The sequence below is a fragment of the Heloderma suspectum genome, chromosome 13 (assembly GCF_057233095.1).
Source record: "Heloderma suspectum isolate Gila_16-S chromosome 13, 16-S_ref, whole genome shotgun sequence".
Classification (NCBI taxonomy): domain Eukaryota; kingdom Metazoa; phylum Chordata; class Lepidosauria; order Squamata; family Helodermatidae; genus Heloderma; species Heloderma suspectum.
This window is the reverse complement of record NC_139470.1, coordinates 26,734,097-26,754,825: the sequence shown is the minus strand read 5'-3', so window position 1 is coordinate 26,754,825 and position 20,729 is coordinate 26,734,097. Positions and strand designations below refer to the sequence as shown.

General features: G+C 47.2%; 1 protein-coding gene across 1 annotated transcript; it reads right to left on the bottom strand.

The window, feature by feature from the left end:
* Positions 1-586: 586 nt before the first annotated feature.
* On the bottom strand, positions 587-19,978 carry LOC146336230 (uncharacterized). Its single transcript, XM_084819391.1, has 7 exons — positions 19,891-19,978; positions 13,017-13,245; positions 10,024-10,135; positions 8,795-8,937; positions 3,006-3,082; positions 1,164-1,277; positions 587-800 (listed from the first exon to the last, which is right to left on the bottom strand). The coding sequence occupies exons 2-7, from the start codon at positions 13,236-13,238 to the stop codon at positions 641-643; spliced, it is 828 nt and encodes a 275-aa protein (XP_084675517.1). The 5' UTR covers positions 13,239-13,245; positions 19,891-19,978; the 3' UTR covers positions 587-640.
* Between the last annotated feature and the right edge of the window lie 751 nt (positions 19,979-20,729).

The following is a 20,729-nucleotide window of genomic DNA, read 5'->3' as shown; positions in this document are numbered from 1 at the left end:
AATAGCTCTGGATTTCCAGCACTGAGCAGGGGGTTGGACTACAAGGCAGGGGTGTTGAACCTCTTTCAGCCCGAGGGCCGAAGCCCATTTTGGAGAAACTCTTGGGGGCCGTGTTCCAGTGGTGGGCGGGGCTGAAGGCAAAAGGGGTGGAGTCAACAATGTTTAGCATAAAGTGCCTACTGTCAGTAGGAGAGGCATTTCAACCCCTTAAAATGGGGGGAAACTCTACAAAAGCCAGGAAACCACCAAAGGATTGGTGGTTGGGGAAAGGTGGTGTGGCCATTTGGGGGACCCTCGGAGGGCCAGGTTCGGGCCCCACGTGGGCAGGATTTGAACCCTGCGCCTGAGATTTTGCATGCCTATTATAAAGAATTCCTCAAATTCTAAGCAGAAAAATATCTCCCTTTGGTCAGTCCTTTGGCCTTCCCCAACTTGGTGCCCTCTAGATGTGTTGGATTACAACTCTCATCATCCCCAGCCAGCATGTTGGGGGAAGGCTGCTTTAGCCCTTCGAAGCAACCCCTCAGTCAGCCATTTTGTCTCCCTGTCGGCGGTGCTTTGACAGCAGAGTCACCACGCTACTAAGAATCATGCACCGAACTTTCATTTGCTTAGCATCTTCCCACACACCAAGGGGCGTTTAGGACCCTGTAGGGTGGGAACCGGGGCCCAGGTTTTTGTTTTCTTTCATGTCTTCTTTTATGCCTCTTGGTTTGACTAGCATGGGAGTCTTCAGCGCTGAGGCAATATTGGGTGAGCCATCGCTTTGGAAAGATTCAGCAGGGCTGTTGGCAGCAGTCCTAGAACAAGAAAACAGCTCTTGTGAGGTTTTGCAGGGGCCTCATGAGAGCGTAGCGGCACTTCAAACTTGAATACAGTTCTAATGGTTGCTCCCTCTTCCTAGGGTATCCTGGGAATTGTAGTTCTGTGACCAGGGGTCTTCTTACAGAGCGGCTTCTCCCTCCCCTTCTGACGTGGCCCTGAAAAACCTCACCTGCTGCTCTAGAGATGGAGCACTAGGGGCCTGGCCAGGGACCACGGAAGCTTCTAGAACAGATGCCTCAGAGAAGCCACAGGCCCGTTCTGCACCCTCCATCATTAAAACAGAATACCTCCTTGCATGGGACTGTGGGTGGAGTGGGAACAAGGGTTGTGTGGTTAACCTCGAAAGGGAACTTTGCCTTGGAAAATTGAAGGGCTTCGGCCGCATGAAGCAGTTGTTCCCCAGGAATGAGGGATGACAGCCACCGGCCATTACAGGATGCAGGTCAACCATGCTGTTGATAGACAAAGAGAGGAGGAAATGGTTAGACACAGAGTTTCACTTTTATGTGGCGAATCATAGAATAGCAGGATTGAAAGGGGCCCACGAGACCATCGAGTCCAACCCCCTGTGCAATGCAGGAATCCAAGTCAGAGCATCCCCGACAGATGGCCGTCCAGCCCCGTCTTGAATGCCTCCAGTGTGGAAGAGCCCACTACCTCCCCAGGTAATTGGTTCCATTGTCGTATCGTTCTAACAGTCAGGAGGTTTTTCCTGATGTTCAGCCGGAATCTGGCTTCCTGTCACTGGAGCCCATGATTCCGTGTCCTGCACTCTGGCATGATCGAGAAGAGATCCTGGCCTTCCTCTCCGGGACAACCTTTCAAGACTTGAAGAAGCTTCACTCATAAGCATAACAGACCTAAATAAGTCCAACAATCATAGGTTTAACAGCTATTTCCTCTCTCCAAGAATACCCGGGATGTGCAATTCTGGTGGTGGTGAGGGGCAACGTTTACTTGATTTATATGCTACTTTGCCACAATAAACTGCATCCACAATAAACATAAAAAACACATACTGTTTGAAGAAACGGTTGTTACAAGACATACCAATACGTCCAAATAAGTGAAAATCAAACATTCAAGAATGTAGTGAAAATGCAATATTGCAACAAAATATTATAGACTTAATACATAACAAATACAGAGGTGCATCCAAATTAACAAGGAAATAAATAAATAGAAAGCAAATTCTTGCTAGTTTTGCTGTACTCCAAAGCAGCCTGGCTTAAATAGAGTTCAGAGGGAGAAGAGAGGTCTTCTCACCAGGTTAGGTAGATTATAGCTGGCTCCCTCATCGCACCTCCAGAGGAGGCCAATAGCAGTAAAGGGATTGGGGCTAAGGATCTCTAACAAGGCAGTCCCAGCACCTCAAACTACAATTCTCGTGTTCCTTAGGGGAAAGCTATGGCAGTTAACCTTACATAAAACCAGTTTCTAGTATATATACAGGTTTTGGCTCATAATAAGGGTGCTTCCAAACAGACAGCACTGCCAATCCAGAGATATTGTGGAGTTGTTCCATCTTTCCTTCCTTAGAGGACTTTTCGTGGAAAAGATGGAAGAAGCATGTGGGTGAGGAAGGTAAGATAAATTCACATAAGAAACCTTTTCCTCCCCCAATCTGTTTTTTTTTTTTTAATAAATTATTTAATGTATGTTAAAGCTCTTATTTAAGCACAACTCTGCAATTATTTTCAGGTCTTAAAAATGTTAGAAAGTGTTTTATCGCAAATCTGCCAATGAGGATTCCCCCACCCCTGCCCCAAATACTGTACTAAACTTGCACCAATGGAAAAGCAGTGCAGGGAGCTTTTGAAAACCACATTTTAAATTAGCGTTGTAACAATTCTCCACTGAAGTCATCGAGAAAACAATCCTATGGCCCCTGGGAGGACATCTGGAGGGTGCCAGGTTGGGGAAGGCAGCTGTAGAAAACAGCTACAACCTTGGAAAGGAAGGGTAGAATTCCCCCCCCCCCCACCCCCCGGGCAGTCTAAGTATATGTGCCTATCTCTTCTACTGCTGGATAAGGCCCTCAAACTTTCTGTAAAAAAATCAGTGAAGCCATGCACAGACAGCATGAGAGCAAAAATGTTCTCATGTTTGCTCTTCCACCTGTGGCATTCTAGAAGGTTTGAGTCCTCCCCACACCCACCTTGCCCCTGATCGGCTCCCACCTCACTTGATTGATTGACGACATGCCAGCACCGAGCTGTTTCAATTCTCTGTTAGAAGAACCCGTAGATCTCTCTGTCTGTTGGGGGTGAAGGATACAGTCTTGTTATACACAGCAAGCAATGATCCATCCCAAAATAGAAACACCACGGCAGCTGCTGGCCTGTCCCACCGGACCTTCTCGGGGTATTTGTCCAAAGGAGATCCCCTTTACTAGTCCCAGCTCCGTTTGCTTTTGCAATCAAGCAAAGACGGACTACAGGAGATGGGAAGGCACCCGACAGACAAGGAGACTGTCATTCTAGCGGGCAGCCTTGGTTTATTTACTGATATGGTGCCATCAATCTGCACAGTGCTTTAACGGAGTGTGAGGGCAGGACCCTGCCCCCAAGAGCTGACAGGCTAAAATTTGCCATGGGGAAGGTAAACAGAGTGAGCGGAAAGAGACTGAGATGAGGAAAAACCACAAGGAAGAGGGCCTTTTCTGCTGTGGCACCCCGGTTGTGGAATGAGCTTCCCAGAGAGGCTCACTGGCGCCTGCATTGTGCTCTTTCCAGTGCCAGGTGAAGACCTTTTTATTTTCCCAGGCATTTTAGTCTTTTAGCTCTGTTGTTGTAAATCTGTTATTGTATTTTAAATCTCTGCATTGTGTCTAGGTTTTATTTGGGGTTGTACTTTTATACTGTCATTTTAAGCTTTTACATCGGCTATTGGGTGGTACGGAAATGTAAGAAAGAAGGAACGAACGAATGAACCAACTCAGACATAGAGCATCTGCTTGCCTGCAGAATGTCCCAGGTTCAATCCTCCGCAGCTGCAATTAAAAGGATCAGGGGCCAGGTAGTTGCAAAAGACCTATTTCTGCCTGAGACCCTGGAAAGACCCCTGCCAGTCACAGCAGACAATATTGGACTATCTGGACCAAATAGTCTGGTATCAGGTAGCTTCAGTCATAGATATCCCTGAATATGCAAATCTATTTCCATCATACATACTTGGGTTTTGTTACTGTGCGGCAGGAGTAGGAAACCAGATGCCCTCCAGATGTTTTGGGCTACAGTCCTCATACTCCCCAACCATTGGCCAGGCTGCCTGGGGTTTATGGTAGTTGTAGTCTGAAATGTCAGGAGGGCACCATGTTTCCTAGCCCTGCTGCAGAGTGTGGGGCCTAAGAAGACCAGCTCTTGGCTATCGTCTTGGATCCCACGGCTAACACCACTGCTCTTTAGCCTCAGCCTGCAGTTTTGCTGATTAGGGGGGAAGAGTTATTTAAGGCTCCAGACTTAATGGTCCTACAGAGGATGGGGGACCTCTAGGCGGTAATCTGTCTTATTTCACTCACTTCAAAATGTGGTAAATCAGCCATGCTGCATTTTGCTCATTCTGCCAAACAGGGCCCCAAACCACTGCCCCGAAGTCCTGACCTGAGTATATCGCTGGCAGCTGGTATTCAGTGGCATGCCGTCTCTGACCCTGGAAGTTGTGCTCAGCCATCATGACTAGTAGCCATTAGACTTACGCACCATGAGTTTGTCTAATCCCATTTTAAAGACATCTAAGCTAGGGAGCACGGTACTTGAAGGAGTGGCTGTCTCTCCATGAGCTTTTCTACACAAGGCATTTGTTGTGCGCTCGTTGTTCCCTACTCATCATTGTTTATGGGTTCTTTAGACTATGTCATGACCCTCCAGTTTCAGTTCTATTTTAAGCACCTTCTGCAAGTGTTTTTGTTGTTGTTGTTCAGTCGTTCAATCGTGTCCGACTCTTCGTGACAACATGGACCATAGCACGCCAGGCCTTCCTGTCCTGCGCTCTCTCCCGGAGCGTGGTGAAGTTCATATTCATTGCATCGGTGATGCTATCTAGCCATCTCATCCTCTGCCGTCCCCTTCTCCTTTTGCCTTCAGTCTTTCCCAGCATCAGGGTCTTTTCCAGAGAGTTTTCTCTTCGCATTAGGTGGCCAAAATATTTGAGCTTCAGCTTCATTATCTGTCCTTCCAATGAGCACTCAGGGTTGATTTCCTTTAGGATTGACTGATTTGACCTCCTTGCAGTCCAGGGGACTCGTAAGAGTCTTCTCCAGCACCACAGTTCGAAAGCATCAATTCTTCGGCGCTCAGCCTTCCTTATAGTCCAGCTCTCACAGCCATACATTACTACTGGGAAAACCATAGCTTTGATTAGACGGACATTTGTCGGCAAGGTGATGTCTCTGCTTCTTACTATGCTGTCTAGGTTTGCCATAGCTTTCCTCCCAAGGAGCAAGCGTCTTTTAATTTCATGGCTACAGTCACCATCTGCAGTGATCTTGGAGCCCAAGAAAGTAAAATCTGTCACTGCTTCCATTTCTTCCCCTTCTATATGCCAGGAAGTGATGGGGACAGATGCCATGATCTTCGTTTTTTTAATGTTGAGTTTCAAACCAGCTTTTGCACTCTCCACTTTCACCCTCAACAAGAGGCTCTTGAGATCCTCTTTGCTTTCTGCCATTAGGGTGGTATCGTCTGCATATCGGAGGTTGTTGATAATTCTCCCAGCAATCTTAATTCCGACCTGTGATTCATCCAACCCGGCGTTTCTCATGATGTACTCTGCATATAAGTTCAATAAGCAGGGTGACAATATGCAGCCTTGTCGTACTCCTTTCCCAATTTGGAACCACTCGGTTGTTCCATGTCTGGTTCTTACTGTTGCTTCTTGACCCTCGTACAGGTTTCTCAGGAGACAGGTAAGGTGGTCTGGTACTCCCATCACTTTAAGAATTTGCCACAGTTTGTAGTGATCCACACAATCAAAGGCTTTAGTGTAGTCAATGAAGCAGAAATAGACGTTTTTCTGGAATTCTCTTGCTTTCTCCATGATCCAGCGAAAGTTGGCGATTTGATCTCTAGTTCCTCTGCCTCTTCGAAACCCTGCCTGTACTTCCGGTAGTTCTCGGTTCGCATACTGCTGAAGCCTAGCTTGTAGGATTTTGAACATCACCTTGCTGGCATGTGAAATGAGCGCAATTGTGTGGTAGTTTGAACACTCTTTGGCATTGCTCTTTTTTGGAATTGGAATGTAAACTGACCTTTTCCATTCTTGCGGCCATTGTTGAGTGTTCCAAATTTGTTGGAATATTGAATGCGGCACTTTAACAGCATCATCTTTTAGGATTTTAAATAGCTCAGCTGGAATACTGTCATCTCCGCTAGCTTTGTTGTTACTAATACTTCCTAAGGCCCACTTGACTTCACTCTCGAGGATGTCCGGCTCAAGTTCAGTGACCGCACTATCATGGCTATCAGGGACATTCAGATCTTTCCTGTATAGTTCTTCTGTGTATTCTTGCCACCTCTTCTTAATCTCATCTGCTTCTGTGAGGTCCCTGCCTTCTTTGTCCTTTATCATGCCCGTCTTTGCACAAAACGTTCCCTTGATATCTCTGATTTTCTTGAAAAGCTCTCTAGTCTTTCCCATTCTGTTGTTTTCCTCGATTTCTTTGCATTGTTCATTTAAGAAGGCCTTCTTGTCTCTCCTTGCTATTCTCTGGAACTCTGCATTCAGTTGGATATATCTTCCCCTTTCTCCCTTGCTTTTCGCTTCCCTTCTTTCCTCAGCTGCTTGTAAAGCCTCATCAGACAGCCACTTGGCTTTCTTGCATTTCTTTTTCTTTGGGATGGATTGAGTTGCTGCCTCCTGAACAATGTTACGGACATCCGTCCATAGTTCCTCAGGCACTCTGTCTATCAGGTCTAATCCCTTAAATCTATTTCTTATCTCCACTGTATATTCATAAGGGATATGATTTAGGTCATACCTGAATGGTTTAGTGGTTTTCCCGACGTTCTTCAATTTAAGCCGAAATTTTGCAAGAAGCAGCTCATGATCTGAGCCACAGTCAGCTGCAGGTCTTGTTTTTACTGACTGTATAGAGCTTCTCCATCTTTGGCTGCAAAGGACATAATCAATCTGATTTCAGTATTGACCATCTGGTGATGTCCATGTGTAGAGTCGTCTCTTGTGCTGTTGGAAAAGAGTGTTTGCTATGATCAGCGTGTTCTCTTGGCAAAACTCTATATTAGCTTTTGTCCTGCTTCATTTTGTACACCAAGGCCATGCCTGCCTGTTATCCTGGTGATTTCTTGACTTCCTACTTTAGCATTCCAATCCCCTATGATGAAGAGGACATCTTTTTTTGGTGTTAGTTCTAGATGGTGTTGTAGGTCTTCATAGAACCGATCAACCTCAGCTTCTTTGGCATCAGTGGCTGGGGCATAGACTTGAATTACTGTGATGTTGAATGGTTTTCCTTGGATTCGTACTGAGATCATTCTATTGTTTTTAAGATTGTACCCCAGTACTGCTTTTCCCACCCTTTTGTTGACTATGAGTGCTACTCCATTTCTTCTAAGGGATTCTTGCCTACAGTAGTAGATATGATGGTCACCTGAATTAAATTCGCCCATGCCTGTCCATTTGAGTTCGCTGATTCCCAAGATGTCGATGTTCAATCTTGCCATCTCATGTTTGACCACCTCCAGCTTACCTTGATTCATTGATCTGACATTCTAGGTTCCTAAACAATATTGTTCTTTACACCATCGGATTTTCTTTTCACCACCAGACACATCCACAGCTGAGTGTCCTTTCAGCTTTGGCCCAGCCGCTTCACTCTTTCTGGCGCTACTTGGAAATACCCTCTGCTCTTCCCCAGTAATATATTGGACACCTTCCGACCTGAGGGTCTCATCTTCCGGCGTCATCTCTTTTAGCCTTGTGATATGTTCCATGGGGTTTTCTTGGCAAGAATCCTGGAGTGGGTTGCCATTTCCTTCTCCAGTGGACCACATTTTGTCAGAACTCTCTGCCATGACCTGTCCGTCTTGGGTGGCCCTGGACGGCATAGCTTATGGCTTCACTGAGTTATGCAAGCCCCTTCGCCACAACAAGGCAGTGATCCATGAAGGGGGCAAGTGTTTTTAGAGCAGGGAAAATGGGGTATTATTTCTCATTGGTGAAAGAAAGCACAATTTCCTCTTGCATATTTGCACTGTTCTGCTATTCCATAGTGCCACCTAGCGGTTATGTAGGGGAAAAACAGGAAAGGAAACATTCCTCATGTAGCGCTCCGATCTCAGTTCTGCGATGAAACTGAAAGTAGATGCAGCGGATTAACAGCCTTGTGCTGAAAAGCCCCATGTGTCTATCTGTACACTAAAATCTTTATCGAAGCCCTTCTCTGGGTTTCCCTGCCCCCTGACGTACCACGGGAGACTATTGGGGAAAGGGCTTTCTCAGCGGTAGCACCCCAATTACAGAATCCTCCCCTAACGTCATTTTGGTGTTAGGCAAAGGCCTTTTTAGTCTTTCTGTCATTTTAATTCAATCTGATTTGTTGTGTTGTGGCTGAGTTTGTCATTTTTCTGCAGGTCCTAGCGATTTTACTGTTTGGGGCTTATTTTTGTATATCTGAAATTTGAAATGCTTTACTTTTAAACTTTGTATGCTGCCTTGGGAATTTCCCTGCAAATATTTTATTCATTCATTCATGTCGTTTCTATACCGCCCAATAGCCGAAGCTCTCTATAGAAAATACTAATTTCTCCCCAGAATCCTATTACCTGCTCCAAACAAAAAGAATGTCCCCGTTTTTTCTCGCCTCCTGCCTCGCTCTCCTTCAAAGGAGCCGGGTCCTCACTCCCTTTAACTCCCCTTTAAAGAGGTGGGCTAAGCAAAGAAGGCACAAAGGGCAGCTGCTGTGCAATCGCTGCAGGGTCAAAGGGGCTTGGTGGACGTTATGGGCACAAACCTGCTTTGGGTAAGGACCAAAGATTTTGGGCATGGCTGGAATGGCTGGCTCAGGAAGCCCGGTCTCGCTCGGACTGAACTTTCCCAGTGGAATGTTCTTCCTTGCCCTTCTCTCCAACGGCCAGTGTGATACTCTCTTGGCAGCTGAAAAGGAAGAAAGTGAGTTTCAAGGGAGCCATTTCACACATTATATAACAGCTGTTTGCTGCTGACAGTGCAGTCAGGCACAACAGTCAGTCCTGGTTATATAGAATGAGTGTACCTGTACAATGAGCATGACAAGAAGGAGGAGGATTCTGCAATAAAATGTTGCAGTGTAGAGGGCTCCTGTTCAGGGTTCTAGCCAGCCAGCCATACCCTTTTCCAGGATATTCTATTCCAGGGGTAGGCAGAAGTCCAGATGTTTTAGACTTCAGCTCCCAACAGTCCAGCTGCCAGCATGGCTAATGGTCAGGAATGCTGGAGGTTGAAGTCAAAAACCTCTGGTGATCTACTTTCTGCCCACCACTGCAGTCTATTCCATTACCTCTCCTCTGGTTTTCTATTCCCCCCACAACAGCCACTCAGCATTCTGTGGCAACTAAGCGCGCTCTCTGTCCTGACTGGGGTGTGTTCGGGATTCCCCCCCCCCCGCATCTCTTACTTTTTTTTAATGCTGCTCTACCTCCCTCTTGTTAGTTGGTAGTGGTGTTTTGGCTACGTAAGAATTACAGTCTCCAAACGAGTTGTTATTAGTATATGGGCATTTCTACATGAGGCTTTTATCCTGGACTTTAACAAGCCTTCGGCTCCTTCATGTGTGTTTTTTCCAGGGGGTTTCTTTCTCTGCCTTTCTATATATTTCATTATATAACCACTAGATGGCCCTGTAGTATAGCGGAATTGCACAATTTCACAAGACTCTCATTCCGCCACCTCTAAATAATGCCACACTTTCCTTGTTAGGAAAAAAACGTGATGATGGTTGCAAAGCATGGGAGAGGCCCTGGAAGATGACAGCCAGTGTCAGGACCCACAAACTACTGTGGGCGAGCAATCTTGAGCACACAATAAAAGCCTTGTGTAGACAGGCTCTCAATGATTGCTATTTATTTATGTAGCATCATCAGTTATGGAGAGTATTCTTTCATTACGCAAAGGAGAATGGCAGCAAGTGATGATGGCAGCAGTTTGGAGGGGAGGAGGGAGCGTGGCAAGAACCACCTCATTGGAAGAAAACCCAGGACTAACCGAAGGCATAGCTGCTGGCCTTCTGCATCTCATGTTTCAGCTGCTCCACCTCTTCTCTTATCTCCTCCATTTCCAGTGGGTCGGCATAGTTAAACAGTGAAGAGAACTTGGCCTGGAAGACAACCGTTGTGAGGTAGAGGAGGCTGGGTACCATGGCATGCAGAAGAACATGGGGTGGGGGTGTCTAGAGGGGACCGAATGGATCGCACCACTTCAGAGACCCATTCTGTTTTTAAACGCTTCGCCACAAATAAGCTAAAGCACAACACCCTGTGAGTAGAGGAGACACATCAGGGAGAAAGGTGCCAATCCAGCGGTCTCCCTGTTGTGCTAGATTTCTACTTGCAGGGAGGCGGTGTGCTTTTAAATGTACGGGAGCATTAAGAGATGCAACACACTCCCCACCCCACTGCAGTCCGAAGTGGCACAGATCATTCTACGCCTCATGCTGCTGTAGCCTCCTGTGCTCCTGGCCCTTTCCTCCCATGCCTTCTCCCCACCCTCAATGACCTGTCCTCAAGCTACGATTAGCGCCACAAAAGGGGCAGGGGCGGGGGAAAGATATAGGTGCTGCACCTCTCTTTTCTTCCCCGTCAGGACTTGGCAAGGATCAAGTTCCAAACAGACGGGTCCTGGCACGAGGCTCTAAGTAGGCCAGAAGCAGGTGTGTGGTCCAGAACATGGAGGGTACTAGTCAAGGTTCAGAGCAACAAACAAGGAAAGGGAGGATGTGCAGATAGTTCTGGCTCCAGGGGTTTGAGGGCCCTTGGGCAAGACCCCTTCCGTGGCCCCCCTCCCCCGGTGAGCCCACCTTCCCACTGCCATTGTCCCCAGCTGCTCTTGCTCTCCCTCATCCTTGCTCCTTGCTTGACAGGCAGGGAGCAAGCAGGCAACGGCACCCCCTGCTCCAGCAACGCCTCTTCCTCCTCTCCACCACTGTTGTCTGGGCCAGAGCGAGAGGCAGCGGAACAAGCAGGTTGCGATGGAGAAGAGGAGGAGCAGCTCCAGGGGACTCTTGTCGGTGGGCCCCTGCTGGGGTGTGGGCCCTCGGCTGGTGCCTAACCATGCCTACTTTTGATGCAGGCCACGAGGTGCAAGCTCTAAGGCATGGGCTTTATAGGGCCTGGTGGGCGCAGATTGGCCCTTACATGCAGGGATTGCACCCAGCACGTCCACAGATGTGCCACAACAGGACATGGGAGCAGATTTTGAGTCAGACGGGGAGGGGGAGGTTCAAGGCATTCTCGAGCCGCCAAGGTTGCAGGAGGCCGGTGAGAATAACAGTGACAGAGAGGATGAAGCCCAGCTGCAGCCTAATCATTTGGATAACTGCTGGGCCCAGGCCTCTGAATCTGTGGAAACGTGGGCTCCTAAAGAAGAGGAGGAGGGGGCAGGAATAACAAGCCCAAGGGCTAGATGTCAGTTGAAATGGGAGGCGTAATGCAGGGTCATAAGACGCTCTAAAAGACTGGAAGCAAGAGAGGCAACCCCCTGGGAAGACCCACCTTGAGGGCAGGACTTAGTAGCCCACTCAGGTTGCCAAGGGAAATCCATAGTAGCCAGCAGCAGTTTCTTAGCTACTGTCTTTCATGGTGTTTTAACCCAGGTGACTAACCAAAGTCTATGTAATCCTGTATTATGCAAAGTCTGCTAGAAAAGCCTGTCTCTAATGGATGCATGAGGATATCGTCTGTAGCCTGAGGCAATGCCTGTTTGCTTGTAGTTTGCATAATAAAAGTAATTGACTGGAAACAGGACCGGACACCTTGGCTGCAAAGAAAGTTGGGGTCCAGCTGACACAGTGCTCAAGCAGGCAGGTACTGGAATCTAGATAGTGACCGCGAAAGCACAGGCTGCCAGAGGACACTGAATGCCAGTGGCGCAACAAGTACGGTGCCAGAACCTGGACTGCTCAGAGCCCCAGTTTGAGACTCCTCAACACTGCATCTCCCCCCACCCCCAGTTCTATTAGAAGCTGGGATTGGGAGATTTATATTGAGGAAAAAGTCCAGGAGGAAAAAGGTGACATACCTTCTTCATGTTCAAAGCAGCCGCTTGAGGCTGTGCTAATTAGTCTCTGCGGGACAGCCTAATCATGAGCTGTATTGGATCTGGTTCTGGAAGACTGGCAAGGAGTCAGGTGTGAACTTGCACAGAGTCTTATGCAGAGTCTAGTAGTATATGTATACTTATTTGGTAGAGCAGTTGGCAACTATTATGAAATTAGAGTTGGTTTCCATCGCTGTACAGTGGAAGTAAGGGCTTTTTGCTACTTACAAAAAAGTTAGATAATGTGCGGAAGCTGTCTTGCACAGTTCGTACCTTCCTTCTGATAAGAATGTTCATTCCTCTGCTGTGAGGAACTGTCTTTCCTACCCATAAATTAAGCCCCCCCCCCACTTTCTCCTCCTTGGAGAAGGTAGGGAGGTGTGTATGCACCTTCTGACAGTCTGAAACTAGGCGAGACCAGCCCTATAAAATCCTGGGCAGATTGATCTGTTACCTGTTCTCGTCTGAAAGGGCAAAGGTGCATAGATAAACAGCCCCTGGGACGACGTCTGTTGCTTCAAGGGAACTGGAGCAACTACAGCTACAGGCTGAGGAGCGTCTGTAGGTTTTTCTTTGCTTTTATTATCTGCATCCCTTTCCCATCAATAAACTATGTCATTCTTTCACACAGGTGGACATGAGTCATATTGGTACCTTCGAATCTGTTTAGTGTGGGTCCTGGCTGAATCAGGCCCCAGGTTTAAGACACAGACCTACCATGTTAAGAACATAAGAAGCTGCCTTACACCTGGTCAGACTGTATGTCTATCTAGCCATCAGGGTGGGAAGAACAGGTCTGGCTCAGACAGGTTGCAGAAGCCAGAAAATTTACTATTTTATCAAAATCGTCCAGTTTACTATTTTCCCAGAACTGTTCTGAGGCTTGCCACTTCTTTTGCTCTAAACCCCGTTTACTAGTCATCCTGAGAAGGCCCAAATCTTACTTTCAGGTAGGAGGCCAAACCCGCTTCCTCAGTCTCCAGCTGTTTCCTCTTCCGCACAATTGACTCACAGATTCCAGGATTCTGCTCCATTTTGGTGTAAAGATCCTGCAGGGATTTCTGCGTGTAAGTCTGGGACTGCCTTTCAAAGTCCTCGGGGGATATCCGCTTGCAGAAAGAGACGTAGAGTGGGGACTCGTTGTCAAATTCCCCCAAGATCTCCATCTTATACCTGGCCAGAAAAGAGAAGCAGAACGTTAAGCCTTTTCCCAAAGGGTTGTAATATTTCATTACCAAAGTTTCCGTCTTTGCAAGGCTAGTGTCCAGTGGGTCAGGCTTCAGGCCAAACTAAACATGACATTAAATGTGTTTAACACATCTAGCTTTTTTCCTCCTAAATAATAGGTGCCAATAGACGCTTTGCTCCCGGGGCTAATTACATCTTTAGTTGAAGGGTGATTTTCATCAGGCCTGAGCCAGGAGGAGACAGGTTAACGCCACCTACCTACACAATGTAATCACAAAACTGAACGAAGCTTTCCCCAGCTGTTATTTAGAGGAATAAAACTAGACTCGTTGAATGCAATCGTACATTTAATGTTGCATCTAGTTTCTTAAGTCTCAGGTTTTGGATTCTGCATTGTGAATTCCACCACAGCAAAGGCTGTAGGGGATTGACAAGGATAATTTCTTAGCCATTTCATTTACCTCAAAATGGGAAGTTTTGATTAATCATCCCATTATTTGGGTTGGAAGGGGAGTATCTGAGGGAAGGGGAGATATTTTTGCAGGGGGGAAGGCAAAATTCTAAAATAAATAATGCATCCCCCTAACACCACTAAGCCACCTGAAGAATCTGAAAAGGAATAAAACAGACATTCTGGAGGATAAAAATAAAAAGATGTTGAAGCTTCCCATAACAAGAAGGAGGGAAGCAGCGACATTACTAAACGAGAGAGCAGGGACGGTGCATCAGCTGTAGAGGAGGTTACTGGTGGTGAGTACAGCTCGTATTTTCCAATAGCTGTGCTTAATGAAACACCATCGCTATTTTATCCCTTTTTGCCTCTTGAGAAGAGGTAAGGATACTTTTCTGAAATGCTGGTGTGTGAACACATGTTGATTTGTCTCTATTACGGGAATGGGGAACACGTGGCCCTTCAGATCATCCCAGAGTGCAGGACACGGAATCATGGGCTCCAGTGACAGGAAGCCAGATTCCGGCTGAACATCAGGGAAAACTTCCTGACTGTTAGAGCCATACGACAATGGAACCAATTACCTGGGGAGGCGGTGGGCTCTCCCACACTGGAGGCATTCAAGACGAGGCTGGACAGCCATCTGTCAGGGATGCTCTGACTTGGATTCCTGCATTGAGCAGGGGGTTGGACTCGATGGCCTTGTAGGCCCCTCCCAACCCTACTATTCTATGATTCTATGATCGTGTTAGACTGCAACTCCCATCAGCCCTAGCCAGCATAGGCAATAGTGGGGGATGACTGGAGTTGCAGTCCAGCACCACCTGGAGGGCCACACATTCCGCGCCCTTGCTGTGAGCGTCGCCAGACAGAGCCTCTGGTGTAGCTAGGGCTTAGACGCCTTTGCTGACAGACACGCATGACCGACACAGTCCAGTTCCATGCTTGTATACGGAGAGGCAACTCCGTGTTCAACAGGACTTACTCCCAAGGATGTGTGCGGAGGATTACAGCATAAATCTCATTCCGGGTGCGCTAACCCCCTAAGCATCTGACTAACCAAGGCGCTACCTCTGCTGGGAAGTGATGCTTATTCCCAAAGACTCTGTAGACCCGTAACAGCCCAGCAGCGGACGCCCCAGGCCAGCTAGCCAGGAATGAAGGCGTGGTTTGGGCTCTGAGGTGGCTGGTAGAGAGCAGGCCTGCAAGGCTAGCCATCCTGTTCTAACCTCCCATGCTGCAGGCCTCAGCAGGAATTGTGACCTCAGAGCCAAATCGGCCAATCACGCATTTTCCAGTTGTGACCTCCAGCAATGCAGTTCTGACATCACAGATCAAAAACAGTCAATCATCTTTCCCAAACCCTGGTCAACGGCAACCTTCCCCAACCTGGTGCTGTCCTGAAGTGGTGGACTCCTATCATCCCCAGACAGCATGACCAATGTTGTTAACAACGTTACTCTGCTGGGGATGGGTGGGGTCTGGGAGTTGTGTCCAACACATTGGGAAGGCACCAGGTTGGGGAAGGTGGCCTGGTGGCTAGAGCATCTTCCTGTTGAGCGAAGGCTCAGCAGGGTTGCCAACTTTTGAAGTAGACCCTGTAGCTACCCTGATCGCAGTCAGTTGCTCTGCAGCCAAGAGCTCGTGAGATTATTTATCTCCTGCGAATTCCTATATATTGTGGTGACGCTCAAAACAAGGTCAGAATTCTTTCCTGGGCAGTTGGTAATCCTATCCACGAGTCGTATATATAATCTTGATTAGCTTGACAGGTGTTATCTTTATTTACTTAGGGCACTATCCTATGCATGTTTATGCAGGAAAAAGTCCTACATCTCCTAGCATGGAATGGAAGTTTGCGGGTACATTAGGTGATGTCATCAACTTCCAGGGCATCTCCTGCACTAAATTACCTTTATTCCGTTTTTTAAAAGATCAGAGATAATGAGCTATTAAATTACAGTGCTTGAGTTCTGCTTGAGTTCCCTCCATGAAAAGAGGAAAATCGACAATAAGAGGAGCTTGACCACAGCGCCATCTAGCAGCTGTATAATGAAACATATAGAAGACTCAGATACGGGGGGAAAGGGAGTGGGGAGGAAGCACGTGTAAAGGGAGTCCGTTGTGATCCTGCATTTAAAACGGAAGCAGAAAGTCCCGTTTTAAATGCGGGATTTTAGGCTGGTGTAGAGATGCTCTCATGGAATGCTGGGAGATGTAGGGCTTTTTCCTGTCTAAACATGCCTAGGATTGCACCCTTCTTCATTTATATCCCACCTTTCCTTCAAGGAGCTCAAGGAAGCATACGTGATTCACTGAAAGGAAAGAAAGCTCCAACAGCTGAGTCTAACCCTGTGGCAATTAATAACCAGCCTCTGCAATGAGGGGGCAAATTCAGCTTCCAGGGAAGTTGGGAACTCTGCTTACTAAATGGGATTTCATTGTGACTTCTGATATTTCTGGTGATGTTGTTCTTGGGGTAGACTTCATTTGGGGATACCACAGGTATACTTGGACTGTAAATAAAACACATTTGGCCTTGGATAATATTCACATTCCTCTGATGAGTTTATTATTATTTTATTGTTTTTTATTATTGCATTTATATCCCGCCTTTTTTCCCCTTGCAAAGAACCCAAGGCGGCTTACATTCTCCTCCTCTTCTCCATTTTATCCTCACAACAACCCTGTGAGGTAGGTTGGGCTGAGAGTCTGTGACTGGCCCAAAGTCACCCAGTGAGCTTCCATGGCCAAGTGGGGACTAGAACCCAGATCTCCCGGCTCCCAGTCCGTCACTCTCACCACTACACTACACTGGCTCTCTAATATATGTATGTGGATTATGAAATCAACATGGGGGGGGCGGTGCTTCATGATGTGGGTTGGAGCTCCATCCGCAAAAACTGGATGTGATAAAAAAAATTGGAAGGTACCAGAAAACTTGGAAGAAGTCCAGAGATTCCTGGGACTTTTGTGGATTCTATATAGGAGATTTGTAAATCATTTTGCACAAAGGGCAGTGCCACTGTATCAGTTCATGAAAAATAACTCTGTGTGGGGTCCAGACCATCAAAAAGCATTTGATTTATTAAAAGATGGATTACTTAATTATGCAATCCTTAAATTCCCAGATCCTCTGCACCCATTTATGGTAACCTGTGATGCTTCAAAGGTCCTCTGCCACCTCTTTTATCCATACAGCAACCCTTTAAGAGCATCTCTACACCAGCCTAAAATCCCGCATTTAAAATGGGACTTTCTGCTTCCGTTTTAAATGCAGGATCACAACGGACTCCCTTTACACGTCCTTCCTCCCCACCCCCTTTCCCCCCTTATCTGAGTCTTCCATATGTTTCATTATACAGCCGCTAGATGGCGCTGTGGTCTAGCGCCTCTTATTGTCGGTTTTCCTCTTTTCATGGAGGAAACTCAAGCAGAACTCAAGTGCTGTAATTTAATAGCTCATTATTTCTGATCTTTTAAAAAATAGAATAAAGGTATTTTATGATGCCCTAGAAGTTGACAACGTCATCTAAAGTACCTGCAAACTTCCACGAGTAACCAATCTCAATAGCAGGATAAAAGCTCTGTGTGAAGAAGCCCAGTGATAGGATAGGCTGAGGATACAAGTGGCTAGTCTAAATTACCTCCAGGGATCCCTTACAATCCAGTGTCTCTGTGTACAAAGAGACTGAGGATTTCCAACAACTCTGACTCTCAAACAGGTAACCTTTGTCCTACAAGGCCTGAGGGGGTAGGAGGGAATGAATCTGGGGAAGAGATGAATCAAGAGAAAAGGAGAGATTGGCTCTCTGGCAGACGAAGCTCCATGCTGGGCAGCTGCGAGGAAGCAAGGTTTTGCTTGGCATTGTGATAGAGGCCTTCATCCTGAGCACTGTGTAAATAAACCTAAATAAAAGAAAGACCACAAGTCTCCAGCGCCCTCCTTCCTGGAAACCATAGCCCGAGTGAGTGCTGAACCCCCCTTCCAGTTCACCCCTCTGAGGACTGGGGCGCAGGAGCACAGCAGCATTTCAGGCTGATGGGGGCTGGGGGACTGGAGGTGGTTTCCTGTTGCTGAAGCAACGTTCTGAACTTGCTCCAGCTGGGACTATAGCAGTAGCTGCTTGTGCACCTATCCTGCTGCTGTTACCTCCCTGTGCGGACATGCTGATACCAAAGCCATCACCAGGACCTAATTCAACGTGCTGGTTTAGACCTTTCAAGAAGACAGTGTGAACATCAGGCATGCTTGACTCGAGAGGCAAAGCGGCTCACTTGGCTGGATAGCCAGCCAAAGGCTCCTGCACCCAATGTTCTCTCTGTTTTCCTGAGATTCCGCTACAAGTTTTGGCTTCCAAATTGCCACCTTTTATCCTGGCCCTGCAATTCCTTGCATCACCAGGCCAAGATGTCAAAGGATTTGTGTCTGCCTTATTTCTTTCAGCTGCCGCACTTTGCCAAGATTCCTGGGAAAGTGGCGCATACAAAACAAAAGATAGGCATGCCGGACCATAAGAAAAACAAGTCAAAACCCACATTTCCTTGCAATTAGGGTATTTCCCCCCTGCTTTGCATAGGTTTCTGCCCAAATTTCCCTGCGCTATATTGATACCAAACTATGCCGTTGATTAAAATGGAGAATGTGTTTTCTAGAGAATGGGTTTTTCTTGAAAAGGATGTTCTACACTGACTTGGACTAACAAACCCAATCATTGACTGCAAGCATGGTGCGCGCACACGCACGTGTGTGCTTACTATACAAGGACTAGTTAGCGTTTTATATAGATATCCCTTTTAGTGTATATCCCCCCGAGAGCTTTTAATGAAGGGTGGCATAGATATTCTCAAAATAAACGAATTAGACAGGCACACAAGAGTTAAGGTGGAGTACTCAAGCGGAGTAATTTGATGGGCTCCTTCACATGGAGCTTTTATCCTGCTATTAGGATAAAAGATTGCGGGCCCTTTAGAAGACGTCATGAACCTCCAGGGTATCTCCTGCACTAAATGACTTGTATTCTGTTTTTAAATAGACTGCAGATAATGAATTATCAAATTACCCTGCTTGTGTTCCGCTTAAGTTCCCTCCGTGAAAAGAGGAAAAGCATCAAGAAGAGGGGTGTGATCAATGAAACATATGGAAGACTCAGATAAGGGGGAGAAGGAAGGGGGAAAGGACGCATGTATAAAGGGAGTCCATCCTGATCCTGCATTTAAAACGAAAGCAGAAAGCCCCATTTCAAATGCAGGATTTTAGGCTGGTGTAGAGATGCTCAATAGTTCATTATCTCCGATCTATTTAAAAACAGGCTAAAGGTCATTTAGTGCAGGAGATGCCCTTGAGGGTCACAACATCATCTAAAGGGCCTGAAAACTTCTGTGAGTGAGCAATCTCAACAGCAGGATAAAAGCTCCGTGTGAAGGAGCCCACAGAGTGGGACCCTAGATGCTAGCCTTGGATGGAGACCATTTCGTGTTGTTTGCTTTTTTCCCTCCCCATCTCCTTTTCTTTGTGTGTTGTGTCTTTTTAGATTGTAAGCGTGCAGGCAGGGACTATCCTGGTTTACTGATTATATGTAAAGTGCTTGGGAGTCTTTTGTTTGTTTGCTAAGGGGTGGGATAAAAATAATCCAAATAAATAAATAAATAGCTTGGGTAACTTTGCCTGAATGGATCAATCCAGAAGGAATCTTGAAAAATCCAAATACTTATAACTTCCAACCAATCCTTCTAATAACCAACTTTGTGTGGTGTGTCTGGAGCACTATGGATGGCAAACGCCATCCGCCCGCAACCAACCCAGAGGTTTCAGGATACTTGAGGGAACCCTGAGATAAGCAGAAGTACGTGAGATTTCTCAAAGCCAGCCCCTGCACGGAAGCAGCACCCACAAACCCAGCTGGTTGCTGAGGTCTGTGCATGGGTGCCCTCAGGTTCCTCAGTACTGCACGTTCCCTCCACTTCGGCAGAGGGCCTGTGTGTGTGTGCATGCGATGTTCCCCCTCCCTCAAAACTGGGCAAAGGAGCGCCAAGGAGGGTTCCATGAGAGAGCAGAAGTGGAGGGGAGGAAAAGGGCAAGAGAGAAGATGGCGGTAGGGCTGGGGAGAGACAAGGCAAACTTCAGGGCTGGGGAGAGACAAGGTAAAGCTCCAGAGGGAGGGGAAGCTGAGACTTACAAGGGGGCCACCTACACGGCACCGCTTTCAGCCTCCACTCCGTCGTAACTGCACAGCATTGCAGCTGCACATTAGCTTCTGCTGCGGGATGCGTGCGATTCACTGTGGACTTCTCCAACGGGACAATCTTCTGCGCCCTGACACAGAGCCGTTGAAGCGAAGTAAATTGCAGCAGTCATGCTGCTCTTTTTTTACCATTATATTTCAATGCGCAGCTGCGCAGGCACGTGAGGGTGGGGTGTGACACTTTGGGTTTTGTATTTTAGGGGTTCTTTTGTGTCTGTCCGTTTCTCGTTAGGTAAAATGTGGGTGATCTGCTCCTTCGTTACTATGCCAACTGTTGGGCAGTTCTCCAGCCCGAGACTCTTGCGATGGTTCACACATGCCAAGGCGTGTGCCCATAGTACGTGCCTATCCAGCATTCCAAAATGGTGGCTGGAGCAAAGTTGGTCCTGGACCTTCTGCTCCCCCGATACCCCCTCAGCCCTTGGCCACTGACTCCAAAGCAGCCATTGCGAAGATACGAAGCTGCAAAGGTGTTTGAAGGTGTGGTTGAAGAAATGAGCACGCATCTCTGTGCCTCTGTAACTGCGCAGCCGCGAAGGAACGGGGAGATGTGAAGGGGTGTCACAGAGTGACACAAGCACTAGGCACGTCCACCACACAATGCGAAGTAGGTTTGGGGAAGGTTCAGACAGCTCTCAGCCATGGGAAACCCAAAGCAAACCAAAAACATTGCAGCAAAACGCCTCTTTGGAAATCCGCATTTTCTGGGTGAAAACCCTGGTTTGGCTGCAAAGTGGCAACTCTGTCGTACGTCCTGGAGGACCTCGAATCAC